The sequence below is a fragment of the Pelophylax lessonae genome, assembly GCF_965119305.1.
Source record: "Pelophylax lessonae genome assembly, chromosome: 4".
Classification (NCBI taxonomy): Eukaryota; Metazoa; Chordata; class Amphibia; order Anura; family Ranidae; genus Pelophylax; species Pelophylax lessonae.
Genome location: NC_138771.1, coordinates 166,415,831 through 166,435,734, shown reverse-complemented (window position 1 = coordinate 166,435,734; position 19,904 = coordinate 166,415,831). Strand labels below are relative to the sequence as shown.

At 40.9% G+C, this 19,904-nt stretch overlaps 1 protein-coding gene across 3 annotated transcripts in view; it reads left to right on the top strand.

Moving 5' to 3' along the window:
- Nucleotides 1–19,904, top strand: part of SFMBT2 (Scm like with four mbt domains 2) — a 315,888-nt gene that overhangs the window by 256,832 nt on the left and 39,152 nt on the right. For all 3 annotated transcript variants that reach the window (XM_082254953.1, XM_082254954.1, XM_082254952.1), the window contains 3 exons: nucleotides 10,008–10,050; nucleotides 12,586–12,662; nucleotides 16,377–16,516. In XM_082254953.1, the coding sequence (XP_082111079.1) occupies nucleotides 10,008–10,050; nucleotides 12,586–12,662; nucleotides 16,377–16,516 (260 nt within the window). The remainder of the gene's footprint in view (nucleotides 1–10,007; nucleotides 10,051–12,585; nucleotides 12,663–16,376; nucleotides 16,517–19,904) is intronic.

The window sequence follows — 19,904 nt, the reverse complement described above, 5'->3', positions numbered from 1 at the left end:
CAATTCAATTGATCCTCAAAGGTTTTTATTGAATAGCGGAATAGGAAATATGATCAAAAAAAGTGTATGTATCTCGCACGTACACAACCACACTAGGCCCCAATTACTATTGTTTGTACCCCTAAAAGGATGGTTGAGCAGTAGGAGCAGGAGTATGGAACAGGCAGCACCCTCAAATCTTCAGAAGTATGAGATGAACCCCAACAACTTGGAAAGGTGGATCTCACACGTACCGACACAGACTATCTCGCAATTGAATTGATCCCCAAAGGTTTTAATTGAATAGCGGAATAGAAAATATGATCAAAAAGAAAGTGTATGTATCTCGCACGTACACCACCACACTAGGCCCCAACTACTATTGTTTGTACCCCTAAAAGGATGGTTGAGCAGTAGGAGGAGGAGTATGGAACAGGCAGCACCCTCAAATCTTCAGAAGTATGAGATGAACCCCAAAAACTTGGAAAGGTGGATCTCTCTCACACGTACCAACACAGACTATCCCCCAATTTAACTGATCCCCAAAGGTTTTTGATTAAATAGCGGAATAGAAAATATGATCCAAAAAAAGTGTATGTATATCACACGTACACAACCACACTAGGCCCCAATTACTATTGTTTGTACCCCTAAAAGGCTAGATGAGGAGTAGGGGGGGTATGGAACAGGCAGCACCCTCAAACCTTCAGAAGTATGAGATGAACCCCAACAACTTGGAAAGGTGGATCTCTCTCACACGTACCAACACAGACTATCCCCCAATTTAACTGATCCCCAAAGGTTTTTGATTAAATAGCGGAATAGAAAATATGATCCAAAAAAAGTGTATGTATATCACACGTACACAACCACACTAGGCCCCAATTACTATTGTTTGTACCCCTAAAAGGCTAGATGAGGAGTAGGGGGGGTATGGAACAGGCAGCACCCTCAAACCTTCAGAAGTATGAGATGAACCCCAACAACTTGGAAAGGTGGATCTCTCTCACACGTACCAACACAGACTATCCCCCAATTTAACTGATCCCCAAAGGTTTTTGATTAAATAGCGGAATAGAAAATATGATCCAAAAAAAGTGTATGTATATCACACGTACACAACCACACTGGGCCCCAATTACTATTGTTTGTACCCCTAAAAGGCTAGATGAGGAGTAGGGGGAGTATGGAACAGGCAGCACCCTCAAACCTTCAGAAGTATGAGATGAACCCCAACAACTTGGAAAGGTGGATCTCTCTCACACGTACCAACACAGACTATCCCCCAATTTAACTGATCCCCAAAGGTTTTTGATTAAATAGCGGAATAGAAAATATGATCCAAAAAAAGTGTATGTATATCACACGTACACAACCACACTGGGCCCCAATTACTATTGTTTGTACCCCTAAAAGGCTAGATGAGGAGTAGGGGGAGTATGGAACAGGCAGCACCCTCAAACCTTCAGAAGTATGAGATGAACCCCAACAACTTGGAAAGGTGGATCTCTCTCACACGTACCAACACAGACTATCCCCCAATTTAACTGATCCCCAAAGGTTTTTGATTAAATAGCGGAATAGAAAATATGATCCAAAAAAAGTGTATGTATATCACACGTACACAACCACACTAGGCCCCAATTACTATTGTTTGTACCCCTAAAAGGCTAGATGAGGAGTAGGGGGGGTATGGAACAGGCAGCACCCTCAAACCTTCAGAAGTATGAGATGAACCCCAACAACTTGGAAAGGTGGATCTCTCTCACACGTACCAACACAGACTATCCCCCAATTTAACTGATCCCCAAAGGTTTTTGATTAAATAGCGGAATAGAAAATATGATCCAAAAAAAGTGTATGTATATCACACGTACACAACCACACTAGGCCCCAATTACTATTGTTTGTACCCCTAAAAGGCTAGATGAGGAGTAGGGGGGGTATGGAACAGGCAGCACCCTCAAACCTTCAGAAGTATGAGATGAACCCCAACAACTTGGAAAGGTGGATCTCTCTCACACGTACCAACACAGACTATCCCCCAATTTAACTGATCCCCAAAGGTTTTTGATTAAATAGCGGAATAGAAAATATGATCCAAAAAAAGTGTATGTATATCACACGTACACAACCACACTGGGCCCCAATTACTATTGTTTGTACCCCTAAAAGGCTAGATGAGGAGTAGGGGGAGTATGGAACAGGCAGCACCCTCAAACCTTCAGAAGTATGAGATGAACCCCAACAACTTGGAAAGGTGGATCTCTCTCACACGTACCAACACAGACTATCCCCCAATTTAACTGATCCCCAAAGGTTTTTGATTAAATAGCGGAATAGAAAATATGATCCAAAAAAAGTGTATGTATATCACACGTACACAACCACACTAGGCCCCAATTACTATTGTTTGTACCCCTAAAAGGCTAGGAGTAGGGGGAGTATGGAACAGGCAGCACCCTCAAACCTTCAGAAGTATGAGATGAACCCCAACAACTTGGAAAGGTGGATCTCTCTCACACGTACCAACACAGACTATCCCCCAATTTAACTGATCCCCAAAGGTTTTTGATTAAATAGCGGAATAGAAAATATGATCCAAAAAAAGTGTATGTATATCACACGTACACAACCACACTAGGCCCCAATTACTATTGTTTGTACCCCTAAAAGGCTAGATGAGGAGTAGGGGGGGTATGGAACAGGCAGCACCCTCAAACCTTCAGAAGTATGAGATGAACCCCAACAACTTGGAAAGGTGGATCTCTCTCACACGTACCAACACAGACTATCCCCCAATTTAACTGATCCCCAAAGGTTTTTGATTAAATAGCGGAATAGAAAATATGATCCAAAAAAAGTGTATGTATATCACACGTACACAACCACACTGGGCCCCAATTACTATTGTTTGTACCCCTAAAAGGCTAGATGAGGAGTAGGGGGAGTATGGAACAGGCAGCACCCTCAAACCTTCAGAAGTATGAGATGAACCCCAACAACTTGGAAAGGTGGATCTCTCTCACACGTACCAACACAGACTATCCCCCAATTTAACTGATCCCCAAAGGTTTTTGATTAAATAGCGGAATAGAAAATATGATCCAAAAAAAGTGTATGTATATCACACGTACACAACCACACTGGGCCCCAATTACTATTGTTTGTACCCCTAAAAGGCTAGATGAGGAGTAGGGGGAGTATGGAACAGGCAGCACCCTCAAACCTTCAGAAGTATGAGATGAACCCCAACAACTTGGAAAGGTGGATCTCTCTCACACGTACCAACACAGACTATCCCCCAATTTAACTGATCCCCAAAGGTTTTTGATTAAATAGCGGAATAGAAAATATGATCCAAAAAAAGTGTATGTATATCACACGTACACAACCACACTAGGCCCCAATTACTATTGTTTGTACCCCTAAAAGGCTAGATGAGGAGTAGGGGGGGTATGGAACAGGCAGCACCCTCAAACCTTCAGAAGTATGAGATGAACCCCAACAACTTGGAAAGGTGGATCTCTCTCACACGTACCAACACAGACTATCCCCCAATTTAACTGATCCCCAAAGGTTTTTGATTAAATAGCGGAATAGAAAATATGATCCAAAAAAAGTGTATGTATATCACACGTACACAACCACACTAGGCCCCAATTACTATTGTTTGTACCCCTAAAAGGCTAGGAGTAGGGGGAGTATGGAACAGGCAGCACCCTCAAACCTTCAGAAGTATGAGATGAACCCCAACAACTTGGAAAGGTGGATCTCTCTCACACGTACCAACACAGACTATCCCCCAATTTAACTGATCCCCAAAGGTTTTTGATTAAATAGCGGAATAGAAAATATGATCCAAAAAAAGTGTATGTATATCACACGTACACAACCACACTGGGCCCCAATTACTATTGTTTGTACCCCTAAAAGGCTAGATGAGGAGTAGGGGGAGTATGGAACAGGCAGCACCCTCAAACCTTCAGAAGTATGAGATGAACCCCAACAACTTGGAAAGGTGGATCTCTCTCACACGTACCAACACAGACTATCCCCCAATTTAACTGATCCCCAAAGGTTTTTGATTAAATAGTGGAATAGAAAATATGATCCAAAAAAAGTGTATGTATATCACACGTACACAACCACACTAGGCCCCAATTACTATTGTTTGTACCCCTAAAAGGCTAGGAGTAGGGGGAGTATGGAACAGGCAGCACCCTCAAACCTTCAGAAGTATGAGATGAACCCCAACAACTTGGAAAGGTGGATCTCTCTCACACGTACCAACACAGACTATCCCCCAATTTAACTGATCCCCAAAGGTTTTTGATTAAATAGCGGAATAGAAAATATGATCCAAAAAAAGTGTATGTATATCACACGTACACAACCACACTAGGCCCCAATTACTATTGTTTGTACCCCTAAAAGGCTAGATGAGGAGTAGGGGGGGTATGGAACAGGCAGCACCCTCAAACCTTCAGAAGTATGAGATGAACCCCAACAACTTGGAAAGGTGGATCTCTCTCACACGTACCAACACAGACTATCCCCCAATTTAACTGATCCCCAAAGGTTTTTGATTAAATAGCGGAATAGAAAATATGATCCAAAAAAAGTGTATGTATATCACACGTACACAACCACACTAGGCCCCAATTACTATTGTTTGTACCCCTAAAAGGCTAAATGAGGAGTAGGGGGGGTATGGAACAGGCAGCACCCTCAAATCTTCAGAAGTATGAGATGAACCCCAAAAACTTGGAAAGGTGGATCTCTCTCACACGTACCAACACAGACTATCCCCCAATTTAACTGATCCCCAAAGGTTTTTGATTAAATAGCGGAATAGAAAATATGATCCAAAAAAAGTGTATGTATATCACACGTACACAACCACACTAGGCCCCAATTACTATTGTTTGTACCCCTAAAAGGCTAGGAGTAGGGGGAGTATGGAACAGGCAGCACCCTCAAACCTTCAGAAGTATGAGATGAACCCCAACAACTTGGAAAGGTGGATCTCTCTCACACGTACCAACACAGACTATCCCCCAATTTAACTGATCCCCAAAGGTTTTTGATTAAATAGCGGAATAGAAAATATGATCCAAAAAAAGTGTATGTATATCACACGTACACAACCACACTAGGCCCCAATTACTATTGTTTGTACCCCTAAAAGGCTAGATGAGGAGTAGGGAGGGTATGGAACAGGCAGCACCCTCAAACCTTCAGAAGTATGAGATAAACCCCAACAACTTGGAAAGGTGGATCTCTCTCACACGTACCAACACAGACTATCCCCCAATTTAACTGATCCCCAAAGGTTTTTGATTAAATAGCGGAATAGAAAATATGATCCAAAAAAAGTGTATGTATATCACACGTACACAACCACACTAGGCCCCAATTACTATTGTTTGTACCCCTAAAAGGCTAGATGAGGAGTAGGGGGGGGTATGGAACAGGCAGCACCCTCAAACCTTCAGAAGTATGAGATGAACCCCAACAACTTGGAAAGGTGGATCTCTCTCACACGTACCAACACAGACTATCCCCCAATTTAACTGATCCCCAAAGGTTTTTGATTAAATAGCGGAATAGAAAATATGATCCAAAAAAAGTGTATGTATATCACACGTACACAACCACACTAGGCCCCAATTACTATTGTTTGTACCCCTAAAAGGCTAGGAGTAGGGGGAGTATGGAACAGGCAGCACCCTCAAACCTTCAGAAGTATGAGATGAACCCCAACAACTTGGAAAGGTGGATCTCTCTCACACGTACCAACACAGACTATCCCCCAATTTAACTGATCCCCAAAGGTTTTTGATTAAATAGCGGAATAGAAAATATGATCCAAAAAAGTGTATGTATATCACACGTACACAACCACACTAGGCCCCAATTACTATTGTTTGTACCCCTAAAAGGCTAGATGAGGAGTAGGGGGAGTATGGAACAGGCAGCACCCTCAAATCTTCAGAAGTATGAGATTGTGTTCACTGTACCCCACAAAGATTGAGTTCACTGCACCCCACAATGATTGTGTTCACTGCACCCCACAAAGATTGTGTTCACTGCACCTCACAAAGATTGTGTTCACTGTACCCCCCAAAGATTGTGTTCACTGCACCCCACAAAGATTCTGTTCACTGTACCCCACAAAGATTGTGTTCACTGCACCCTAAAAGGATGTTGTTCACTGCACCCCACAAAGATTGTGTTCACTGCACCCTAAAAGGATGTTGTTCACTGCACCCCAAAAAGATTGTGTTCACTGTACCCCCCCAAAGATTGTGTTCACTGCACCCCACAAAGATTGTGTTCACTGCACCCCAAAAAGATTGTGTTCACTGTACCCCCCAAAGATTGTGTTCACTGCACCCCAAAAAGATTGTGTTCACTGTACCCCCCAAAGATTGTGTTCACTGCACCCCACAAAGATTCTGTTCACTGTACCCCACAAAGATTGTGTTCACTGCACCCCAAAAAGATTGTGTTCACTGTACCCCCCCAAAGATTGTGTTCACTGCACCCCACAAAGATTCTGTTCACTGCACCCCACAAAGGATTTTGTTCACTGCACCCCAAAAAGATTGTGTTCACTGCACCCCAAAAAGGATTTTGATCACTGCACCCCAAAAAGGATGTTGTTCACTGCACCCCAAAAATGATTTTGTTCACTCCACCCCAAAAAGATTGTGTTCACTGCACCCCACAAAGATTGTGTTCACTGCACCCCAAAAAGATTGTGTTCACTGTACCCCCCAAAGATTGTGTTCACTGCACCCCACAAAGATTCTGTTCACTGTACCCCACAAAGATTTTGTTCACTGCACCCCAAAAAGATTGTGTTCACTGCACCCCAAAAAGGATGTTGTTCACTGCACCCCAAAAAGGATGTTGTTCACTCCACCCCAAAAAGATTGTGTTCACTGCACCCCACAAAGATTGTGTTCACTGCACCCCAAAAAGATTGTGTTCACTGCACCCCAAAAATGATTTTGTTCACTGCACCCCAAAAAGGATTTTGTTCACTGCACCCCAAAAAGGATGTTGTTCACTCCACCCCAAAAAGATTGTGTTCACTGCACCCCAAAAAGATTGTGTTCACTGCACCCCACAAAGGATTTTGTTCACTGCACCCCAAAAAGATTGTGTTCACTGCACCCCAAAAAGGATGTTGTTCACTGCACCCCAAAAAGGATTTTGTTCACTGCACCCCAAAAAGATTGTGTTCACTGCACCCCACAAAGGATTTTGTTCACTGCACCCCACAAAGATTGTGTTCACTGCACACCAAAAAGGATTGTGTTCACTGCACCCCAAAAAGATTTTGTTCACTGCACCCCAAAAAGATTGTGTTCACTGCAGCCCAAAAAGATTGTGTTCACTGCAGCCCAAAAAGATTGTGTTCACTGCAGCCCAAAAAGATTGTGTTCACTGCAGCCCAAAAAGATTGTGTTCACTGCAGCTCACACACAGAAAAATGGATGTGGATCACTGACACCTGCCTATCTCCAATCCCACACCACACAGCAATATCGATTGTAGTTTGTAGAACACAGTTTCCCTAAAATTCAGCAGACTCTGTCCCTAACAGGATTGAGAAGAGATCGTAGATCAGGATTGAGTGCAGATTCACCCCACCCCCCACACAGCAATATCGATTGTAGTTTGTAGAAGACACTGACCCTATAATTCAGCAGACTCTATCCCTAAAATGCCTACAACTCGCCCTGCCTAAACACTCCGACCTGTCCCTCAATTCTATCCGGACACAAATGGTTTTTTCCTGCCTATCTTTCCCTAATCAGCAGCCAGCACATTGATGTGTGCTCTGTCCCTTAGCTAAGCAGCAGAATGACGCTGCTGCGGCGGCTGCCTCGAACTTATAAAGACTTGGTCACATGCTTCAGACGGCCAATCACAGCTACTAAGACATTTGCAGGCATGGCTGGGATGGCTTAAGGCACACCAGTTAAACGATTGTTGATTGGCTGTTGAAAGCCCGCCATGAAAAGAGCGCCAAAGCATGCAAAACCCGGAAATAAAACGACCGAACACGGATTTTTACCCGAACATACAGTAAAGTGTCCGTGTCCGTGTTCGGGTAAAAAAAATCCAATTATTCGGTACGAACACGAATAATACAGTCCGTGTTCGCTCAACACTAGTTATGACCACTTAAAGGGTCACAATAATCATATTCACACTCCTGAGTAATACCCCAGGAGAGACAAACCCCACTGATGCCCCGGACCGGAGGATTGTAACAGCAAGCTTCACTAGTTGGTCTGGTTTGGAGGAGAGAAGCGCTTGTGACCTATATAATATACAGTATATATATATATATATATATATATATATATATAGTTGAGCATATAATATATGGTGAGCATATAAGGTACACAGTGGTGGAATATCTGTTAAATACTCTCTTCGGGACACTGTTTGGCCTAATTGGAATAAAATCACAAGTAGAGTGAACTTTTTGAGCACTATTGTACACAGACTCACATGAGAGAGAGTGTGGTGTTTTATATTCAACTTTTGGATTTACAGCACTGAGGTTATGGTATTAATGTCCAACACGGTGATTGGTAGAATATAATTAATTTCAATTAGCAGTGCACATATATAATGTACTTGAAGCACTGGGGTTGTGGTATCTCATAGAGTATACATATTTTGGATTGCATGTTGTTCGTATAGCATGCATTTTTGAAGTGTTCAGAAGGACAAACAGAATCACTATAATAGTGTTTAGAGTATAGTTTTTCCATTCATTTATCACAGTTGTATGTGTCAGATAGGAGCAGCGCTGCACTTAGTCACTGATTTCTATATTTACCAGTGTGGGAACACATTATAGGTGTCAGCAGCAGTTCTAATTTATTTTGATTTATTATTATTTAATTTTTACACGGGTAGTGCATAGGTAATTTCTATCATTATTCACTTTTTTTATAATATCTAAAGTTTATAGGTTACCTACTTCCTCTATAGTTAAGTGATAGCTACTAATGATCATTGGACCTTGGTGGCTCAATAAAGATATAACTCTTCAAAAAGTCTTAAGCTGCCCATACATGTTGAAATTGGATTGCTCAACCGCAATTTGGATTTTCACCTATATCAAATTAATAATCCACTATTTTCAATCAATCTCTGGTCAGTTGAGTTGCTGTGTATGATAGATAATCCATTCTCTTTCTATCAGATTGTTTGGTGAGGTTTCTGTTTTTGATCAGGTTCTATTTCATCACAATTATTTTTTCATTGTAAAAAATCTAGCTCAATCCATAAAATTTAGGATTAGCAGTCAATCAAATGTGTTAGTGGTAGATTGTATCAGTGATAAAATTATGGTTAGAAGTAATTAAAATAACCTAAATATTGCTATGTGTAAGGAGAATGCTTCTTGTGGGTCAAGACCATAAATAGGGTTCTAGTGAAATTTCTATTAGTCCACAAATTTAAAATAACTCTAAACATTTATTTGGATTTTAGTTGCAACACTTTCTCTTGGAGCCTCAAACAATGGGAAAATGAGTAGTTGAAGTTCCTGAGGACACTGTTGACACAATTTTAGAAAATGTTGAAGCACCCGTTCTCTAATAATTTGTATGCTGCAAACAGCCTTACTTGAAAACTATACACAGGCAGATTATTTTAAAATGCATCTTCTTTGTATCAGCAGGCAAAGTCAATGCATCATCCATATGTTGTAACCCTATTAAAACAGTACCTACTTTAATCATGTTATGATTTGCTTGATATGTGTTTGAAAATGAATGTGTTATAATAAAATATTTCACAAAATCATATTACAGAAAACATACAATTTTATTTGGATGTATAATTCATTCTACAGTGGAGTTTAAAATTGTGCTCATACAGTATATTTTAGTCTAGTTTAGAATAGCCTAGAAGTAGACGTCTTAATTATACTGATGGACCTTTGTATGGGAATGCTATTTTAAAACAAGTAATTCATTATTCTTTTTAAGTGAAAAAGAAGAGAAAGATTGCGGTTGTACAGCCAGAAAAACAGTAAGTTGTTTCTTTCTTATGTAAAAAAGATACATTTTTCTTTAATATTTGATATTAGGTTACCATATATCATGCAATATAATTTTATATGCTTCAAAAATCCTAAGGCCCCGTTCACATCTGTGTGGGTGATTGCCATTGCGGGTCTGCACCTGTTCCCGTAGCGGCAACCACCCATGCAGAAAAACACAAAAGATGTTTGCGGGTGCCATTAATGTCCCACTGCACTAGTTTGTACTAAATTGGTGCAAGTGGAAGTCTCAGTGCGGGCTGGTCCTGGGGACCATGAGGGGGGAGGTGGGGGAGGGGAAAAAAGTTCAGGGGATAGCTGTTCACTGTAGAGGCTGCCGGCGGGAGAGACAGAAGTGATCTCTGGGGGGAGACAAGAGGAAACAAGCACAGCGCCTTCTAAGTGCAGCAACACATTTTAATATGGTGTAAAGCTTTACACCTTATTAAAATGTGTTGCTGCACTTAGAAGGCACTGTGCTTGTTTCCTCTTGTAGTCCCACTGCACTGACTGCATTTGCAGTTCCCCTGTGGGCTGCAATTCCAAAAATGGAGCAAGGGCCACTGCACTGACTGCATTTGCAGTTCCCCTGTGGGCTGCAATTCCAAAAATGGAGCAAGGGCCACTGCACTGACTGCATTTGCAGTTGCCCTGTGGGCTGTAATTCCAAAAAATGGAGCAAGGCCCTTTTCCTGCAATTCCGGAGGCATGGCTGTGCCCATGCAAAACGCGGCATCAGTGTGAACCAGGCCTAAGGCCTCATGCACACTGGCATCAAAAACACTGCTTTTAAGGATGTTTGACTTTTTTCCTGCCTTTAAATGCCTTGCACACATAGGTGTTTAAAGGCATTTAGAGGCAAAAAAATATCACTTGCCCGTTCAGAGGAGCATTTGGGTGAAAACAATGCCAAACGGGCATTAACATTACACATATTTAGGTGTGTTTGCACCTTAATTCACTCTAATGGCCGGAATAAATTATTTGTGGCTTTAGGCATGTTTTTTAAGCTGCATTTAAATCAGCTGGAGCAAAGGCGTCAAGAGGAGGAAAACAAATGTCCTGTGTGCATGAAGCTTAAATCTTACAGGGGACTTGTGTAGAGCTTGTGTATATAGATCAGCAGATTCTACAGTATAGTTGGGGAACCCCTCATCCAAGCTTCCTTTAGCTGGTTCTTCCTGTACTTCTTAAATTCTTGGCAAGGGGTTAAATACTACTAATAATAAATCTATATTTGTTAATAATATCAATTAATTAAAAAATGAAATCAAACCTACAAAAAAGTGTTTATTATTTATTATTGGTTCTGTATGCTTTTATTACAGATTATTTACAGTGGAGTTGGTTTTCACTGTGACTAAAAGTGGACATTCCCTACTCCTTTAGTAGAGCTTCTGACAGGAGCAGAAGATTCAGACGTGAAACTGTTTAGATCCCCATAAAAAATACTTAGAAGTGAAATAAATTCTTTGTATCCTATAGACAATAGTCTGTTCCAGATGTCTTAATATCAGAAACAAGACATAATTTATAAAAGACATTGCATAGTACATTACCATTTACATCTCTAGTGCCTTTTTCATTAGTCTTGACTTTAACGCAAAGAAACCCATAAAGCAGATTTCTGTCCATTACATGCAACATTAAAAAACAAATATAACATTTCAGGGTGGAATTAGTGTTGTGTTGATGATTTTACCACTAGTTTTATTGACGTTGTAAAACCAAAAAATTGAACTGAAAGTGGATGAGCTCCAGAGAGGCGATCCTCTAGCAATAATTTTTTTTTTCATTTAGTCAACTTGGCAAAGTTGGTATTTGACAGACTATAAAAGCTGTTTAGTAAATGCGTCATTAATGTCTGAATTTAGTGTTAGGGGTCTGTGATTATAGAAGAATTTAGTGAAATGGGTATTTTGTGTGTTTAGATTTAGATGAGCCTTATGCATTTTTATGGTACTGTGATTACAATTATTGTAATTAAATTGTACTGTGTCATTTTAAAATGGAATGCATTCAAGTAACCCACACTTTTATTTATTATCCGCATGATTCTGAGTCTGTAGAACACAGCTTTTAGGCTCAGTACAATCAACTGTTTCTTTTTCAGTCCTCAATTTGTAGTAAAATTTTTAAACTGTAGATACACAGACTTTTTTAAAAAAAATAAATGTCCCTTTGCACAGTTCAAATTCTGATTCCCATTTTAATAATGCTATCATGTTCACATTACTGAAATATTGGACAAATTAGTTGATACTGCAAAATAAGTCCACCCTACATTTTTAACTTGGTTTGCTGGTAGAGAAGAAAACTTGAGTCCTGTAAAAAAATAAATAAAGAAATAAAAAAAAATAAAAATCTCCCTCTTTGTCACATGTTTATTACCATATTCGATTTAGCACAAACTGCTTGTATTTTATTTTTATGTATCTCTTCTTTTTCTATGTTGCCTGAAGAACACAATTGTAAATCAAAAAATAAATTGTCCGCTTCACTAAAATGGATTTTGTATTTCGTAGATTGCCATCCTCAGTGCCTGAAGAAAAAATACCTCATGACCCTTGTCCTTTTCCTCAGACTGATCATTTTTCAACAGGTACAACAGCTTTGATTAGATTAATGATGCCATTATATAAAAAAAAGATATGTTTGTTAATGATTGATATGTATTTTTGTATGTTCCTGCATGTAAACACCACTGTATGTCATGGTAGGGTAAATGTATTCCTGACAGGAGCTACTTTGGGGAAAGGTAAACCAACCAAAGCTGGACATGTGAAATAAGATAACTATGGGGTTGATTTACTAAAGGCAAATAAGCTGTTCGCTAAGGGAATTCTCCCTTTCCTAGTGAATGAGGTGAAGCTCTGCTATCAAAATAATAACGGTACAGCGCTACATAAACCAAAGTGCACTCAGTGACTATACGTACACAATAAATACATCTGTGCAATGACGAAATGGAAATAAGGTGCTACAATGCCAGTTGTGTGCTTGTAATGTAATATGTATCAATCAAATAGATATAATAAATACATAAAAATCATAAATAAATAAATAAGAATAAATAAAAAGTCCGGTGATCTTATGCAAAGACTTGTGCAAAATATGCTTGGAGACGGTGCTTCAACCAGTGCTCAAAGGTAAGTATGTCTGCTTTCACCACCACCACATAAACGATTGGCCTCTCACCTGAGGTTTAGACCTGTGTTTCACCACAAGGTCAACATAAGCAGGTCAAACAAGCAGGGGTTAAAAGCTCCTTATCTCCACTCTCAATAGGATCACTGCTGCTCAGAAACAGCCATACACTGTAACAAAGTTCTCATGGTGGATGTGGCATAAAAGACAAAAGAGGCACAGGATCTAATGCTCTCAGTATAAACAGAGTTTTAATCAGGATATGATAAATAAAGCACTCACATGCGTGGGCACTACATTAAGTGCAAGTAGAACACAAAGCTTAGTAAACTCTTCCGAACTGGCTGTCGGCTTCCAGGTTGCCGGTGAAGACTCCGCCCCCCTAGGTGAAGCTCTGCTGACCCTCATCATCCAATCATATGCAAGCAAGAATACTGTTTTTTTAATGTTCCTTGTACATGATTGGCTGGTGAAAATTATCTTACAAGGTGAACAGCTCATTTGCCCTTAGTAAATCAACCCCTATAAGTTTCAGCAAGTTTGTTTTGTGGTTAGGCCAGTGGGCCTGGTTTACTGATGTATGAAGTATAGATAATTGCAAAGAAATGTAAATGCAAAAGCCAAAAAGAGCAGCTTAATGCAATTACAAACCAGCATATCAGAAGTAGCTTAAAGCAACTCCTTGGGCAACAAGAAGGTAAATGAATGCAAGTCAATGAATACTGCACTTGAACTGTTTATGAGTTTAAAAGTGAAGAATGGCAAAAGATCTTTTGGTAAAAGTTATCTTCTAGGTCACAGGGTTCACTTACTAGTGCTCTCCTGTGATCCAGAATTAGCTCAGTTGCTTTAAGCTCTGGAAGGATCCTGACAATAATGTCAGGATCCACCCAGATAACCGATCAGCACCTGGCTAAGCCTCTCAATGTGCCTCCAAGAGACTGAGCCAGCAGCTTCCGGCCCACCCCCCTCCCTGGTCCGATGCTTTAGTCAGTGCTGGAGAGGCAAAGCAGAGATCTGTTACTGACAGTTACTGCTCTCTGCTCAGAACGGACCGTGAAGTGAGCGATCAGTTGTCATATGATCTCTCAGTTCTCAGGCTTAAAGTGGTTGTAAAGCCTCAAGGTTTTTATAATGCATTCTAAGCATTAGGGTGAAAAACTTCTGTGCTGCAGCTCCTCCCCAGACCTAACCTTTTTCTTACCTGAGCCCGATCTGATCCAGCGATGTGCACGAGCCCAGCGGCTCCAGCCGCTGTCTCTCCTCATTGGAGAGTTTGGTTGCAGCAGGAGCCATTGGTAGTGAGCATGCATGAGTGTTCCCAAGAAAAGCAGCTTTCTGTGGGGACAACTGATGAAGAGGGGGGAACCGATGAAGAGGAGGGGCCTGGAGCTCTGGCGCAGCACCCCAGAAGAAGAAGATCAGGGCTACTCTGTGCAAAACGATTGCACAGAGCAGTCAAGTATAGGCATGTTTGTTATTTAAAAAAAAAAAAACAGAAAACGAGGGTTTACAACCCCTTTAAAGCCAGCAGGGGATAGCTGCAGCATTGCACTGATGCTCCAAGAGGGAGGTGAGCATAAAAGTTTGTTTTTTTACTTTTTCCACACTTTTTGGTTAAAGTCCATTTACACAAAATCATTTGTCACTGAGTCATAGACTAAAAACAAAGTGAAAAAATGATGCAGCAGGCTAGTCTATTTTGCTGAAATTTCATTGCAGCAACTCAAAATGGTACCCAGTAGTTTGTATGGACCCCACGTGCTTGTATGCATGCCTGACAACATAGAGGCATGCTCCTAATGAGACGATGAATGTTTTCCTTAGATATTTTCTCCCAGATCTGGACCAGGGCATCACTGAGCCCTTGAACAGACTGAGGTGCAACCTAGTTGCGTCGGATGGCCTGAAACATAATGTCCCAGAGGTGTTCTATTGGATTTAGTTTATGCAAGCATGGGGGCCATTCAATGGTATCAATTCCTTCATCCTCCAGGAACTGGCTGCATACTCTCGCCACATGAGTCTGGGCATTGTCATGCACCAGAAGGAACCCAGGACCTGATACCTGATGGCAGTCAGGGGTGCCATTGTCTAGCCTGTAGAGGTCTGTGCGTCCCTCCATGGATATGCCTCTCCAGATCACCACTGACCAATCACCAAACTGGTCATGCTGAGTGATGTTACAGGCAGCATAACGTTCTCAACCGCTTCTCCAAACCCTTTCACGTCTGTCCATGTGCTTAGGGTGCACCTGCTCTCATCTGTGAAAAGTACAGGGCGACAGTGGAAGGCCTGCCAATTCTGGTGTTCAATGGCAAATGCCTAAAAAGCTCCATGGTGCTGGGCAATGAGCATAGGGACCACTAGAGGACATTGGACCCTAAGACCACCCTCATTAAGTCCGTTTCTGATTCTTTGGTCAGAGACATTCACACCGGTGGCCTGCTGGAGGTAATTTTGTAGGACTCTGGCAGTGTGAGCTCATCCTGTTCCTCCTTGAAAAAATAAGCAGATACCGGTCCTGCTGATGGGTTAAGGACCTCCTACGGCCCTGTGCAGCTCTCCTAGAGTAACTGCCTGTCTCCTATAATCTCCTCCATGCTTTTGAGACTGTGCTGGGAGACACAGCAAACCTTCTGGCAATGGCATGTATTGATGTGCCATTCTGGAGGAGTTGGACTACCTGTGGAACCTCTATAGAGTCCAGGAATCGCCTCATGCTACCAGTGACACTGACCCTAGCCAAATGCAAAACTAGTGAAAAACAGTAAGAAAATGGTAAGTAAGATGAATAGGGAAAAAAAAGTCAGTGGCATCCACCTGTAAAACCATTCCTGTTGTGGAGGTCGTCTCATTGTTGCCCATCTAGTGCACCTGTTGTTAATTTCATTAACATCAAAGCAGATAAAACTCATTAACAACCCCCCCCCCCCCCGCAACTTAACTGACCAGATCAATATCCCAGGACTTTAATTGACTTGATGCTATACTCTGATTAAAAAGTATTCCTTTCATTGTTTTATGCATGTGTATAATGGCACTTTATATATTTTTTTTTAATATGCACATTTATTTAAACATTAACAAACGTGTCATATGTATGAAGCATAGTAAAATTTGATAAAAATGTCCACATTGTCATAATCTTGTTGCTTTTTCTGTCTAGGAACCAGCAATGGGAAATACTGTTGTCCGAGACTGTATATCAATCACCGTTGCTTTTCAGGACCATATTTAAATAAAGGTCGGATAGCAGAACTACCTCAATCAGTAGGTCCTGGGAAATGTGTGTTGGTTCTTAAAGAGGTATGTGGCCAAGATGTTATTTTGGTATAATAAACTGTTTGCTTCATTTATTTCCATAAGTGTACATATAGCCAAAACTCTTTGTTTTAGAGTAGGAAATGATTAGGCCTTTTTTGCTGTGTGTGCCCCTGCTGAGAAATTCACCCTGTGTATATATCCTGTGGAAGACTGTGATGATGGGAAATTATAGGAAATCCAATATTTTAGAGCAGTCATCAGAACAAAAGACGAGGTTGCATTTTCCAAAGAAGATAGTTGTTCCAGTGACAGCTGTCTAACATAGGAATTACCTTTACTTTGAAGAGATTTTCTCTTCCTGTTGCATTTTTAATGCATAACTGTGCCAAATGGTCATAGCAGGGATGTAGCTATTCTATTATTATTGTTGCCGTCCCTGTGCAGAGGATGTCCCCTCATTACCTTTCTCTTAGACAGTGAGCAAACAGGGACACAGGCAGCAGTAAAAATCTGACAAATGCTCTGTGTTTCCCAGCTATTTCGAAAGCTAAATTTGGCTCAACATTTACTTGCATGAAGATTTCCAGCTACAGAACAGAAAAAAAAAAACAATATCACACAATAAGGCTAATTTACTAAAGAAGTTATAAATGTTCACAATAAAATGTGTGAATTTTCACTTCAATTATCCAATTATGTGAAAAGCAAATTTCTGTTTACTTATATAATCTGTACATGATTGGATAATTGAAGAGAAAATTGACACAATATATTGTGCAAACATGTTTAAAGTGATAATAAAGTCAATTTTTTTTCTTTAAAAATAATAAACATGTCATACTTACCTGTCCTGTGTAATGGTTTTGCATGGGGCAGCCCAGATCCTCCTCTTCTCGGGTCCCTCTTTGGTGCTCCTTGCCCCTCCCTACTGCCGAGTTCTCCCACAGCAAGCAGCTTGCTATGGGGGAACAGAAACCAAGCCGCAGCTTTGTGTGTCCATTCAGACACAGAGCCGCGGTTCAGCCTCGCCCCCCCTCCTCCTTTCCTGATTGGCTAACTGACTTTGCTCGACAGCAGCGGGAGCCAATGGCACCGCTGCTGTGTCTTAGCCAATCAGGACACCAGACACATTCATGCACATTGCTGGATAGAGGTAAGTATTGGGGGGCTGAGGCGGGCTGCTGCCACAGTAGGTTTTTTATCTTAATGCAAGGAATGCATTAAGATAAAAAAACTTCTGCCTTTGCAACCCCTTTAACTCCCTAAGTAAATCATCCTCAATATCACATACAGTACCCCACAAAAGTGAGTACACCCCTCACATTTTTGTAAATATTTTATTATATCTTTTCATGTGACAACACTGAAGAAATGACACTTTGCTACAATGTAAAGTAGTGAGTGTACAGCTTGTATAACACTGTAAATTTGCTGCCCCCTCAAAATAACTCAACACACAGCCAATAATGTCTAAACCGCTGGCAACAAAAGTGAGTACACCTCTAAATGAAATTGTCCAAATTGGGCCCAATTAGCCACCATGGTGGCCAAGACCATACAGTGGTTTAACAGTTTATCATAACAGGCCTCGCCATGGTCGACCAAAGAACTTGAGTGCACATGCTCAGCTTCATGTCCAGAGGTTGTCTTTGGGAAATAGACGTGTGAGTGCTGCCAGCATTGCTGCAGAGGTTGAAGGGGTGGGGGGGTCAGTCTGTCAGTGCTCAGACCATACACGGCACAGTTCACCAAATTGGTCTGCTTGGCTGTTGTCCCATGAGGAAGCCTCTTCTAAAGATGATGCACAAGAAAGCCTGTAAACAGTTTGCTGAAGACAAGCAGACTAAGGACATGGATTACTGGAATCGTGTCCTGTGGTCTAATGAGACCAACATAAACTTATTTGGTTCAGATGGTGTCAAGCGTGTGTGGTGGCAACCAGGTGAGGAGTACAAAGACAAGTTTGACTTGCCTACAGTCAAGCATGGTGGTGGGAGAGTCATGGTCTGGGGCTGCATGAGTGCTGCTGGCACTGGGGAGCTACAGTTCATTGAGGGAACCATGAATGAAAACATTTACTGTGACATACTGAAGCAGAGCATAATCCCCTCCCTTCGGAGTCTGGGCTGCTGGGCAGTATTCCAGCATGATAAAGACCCCAAACACACCTCCAAGATGACCACTGCCTTGCTAAAGAAGCTGAGGGTAAAGGTGATAGACTGGCCAAGCATGTCTTCAGACCTAAACCCTATTGAGCATCTGTGGAGCATCCTCAAATGGAAGGTGGAGGAGCACAAGGTCTCTAACATCCACCAGCTCGGTGATGTCATCATGGAGGAGTGAAAGAGAACTCCAGTGGCAACCTGTGAAGTTCTGGTGAACTCCATGCCCAAGAGGGTTAAGGCAGTGCTGGAAAATAATGGTGGCCACACAAAATACTGACACTTTGGGCCCAATTTGGACATTTTTACTTAGGGGTGTACACACTTTTGTTGCCAGCGATTTAGAAATTAATGGCTATGTGTTGAGTAATTTTGAGGGGGACAGCACATTTCTAAAATCCACAACAAAATCATATTTAGGAATAGTAGAGACTCGGCGTGTCATATATGTGCTTGTGATATACAGTATCTCACAAAAGTGAGAACACCCCTCACATTTTTGTAAATATTTTATTATATCTTTTTATGTGATAACACTGAAGAAATGACACTTTACATTGTAGCAAAGTGTCATTTCTTGAGTGTTATCAAATAAAAATATATAATAAAATATTTACAAAAATGTGACGGGTGTACTTACTTTTGTGAGGTACTGTATATTACAAGCGCATATATAACAAATGCCGAGTCTCTACTATTCCTAAATATGATTTTGTTAAATATGAATCTGTTGTGGATTTTAGAAAAATGTATTGTAAAAGGGTTATCCATATGCTATTATATGGATGTTTTAATGAAAAACATATGGCATAGTCAATACATAGATAAAGTATCTTATATATTATCTTTAAAACTATAAGGAGATAAGTCAAGGTTTATATCTGCAGATGAATTTGCAGTTTTCATGTACACTGGGTAAGGCTGGATGGCATTAAAAAGCAGGTCTCCAGGACTGTCAGAAACTCTTCATCGCTCTATAAGAATTTGGGCTTTTGTCTAGTGATCCATTGGGGAGGTTCCTAGTCACTTTATTTCCAACAGGAAGTTAGAAGTAATCCCCCTATTAGGGACACTAATGGCAATAAAAAAACTGACAGAGGCTTTAACCCTTCCTTGCCTTTGATATTTGGAACATATAATATTTTCTAATAAAAAAAAGGAAATGTTTTGAATAAAGCTAGACTTTAAAGACGTTTCCCTTTAAAGAGAATTTGGATCTTTAATAAACAATTATTACATTTTCAAAATTTACTGGTAATACTGGTAAT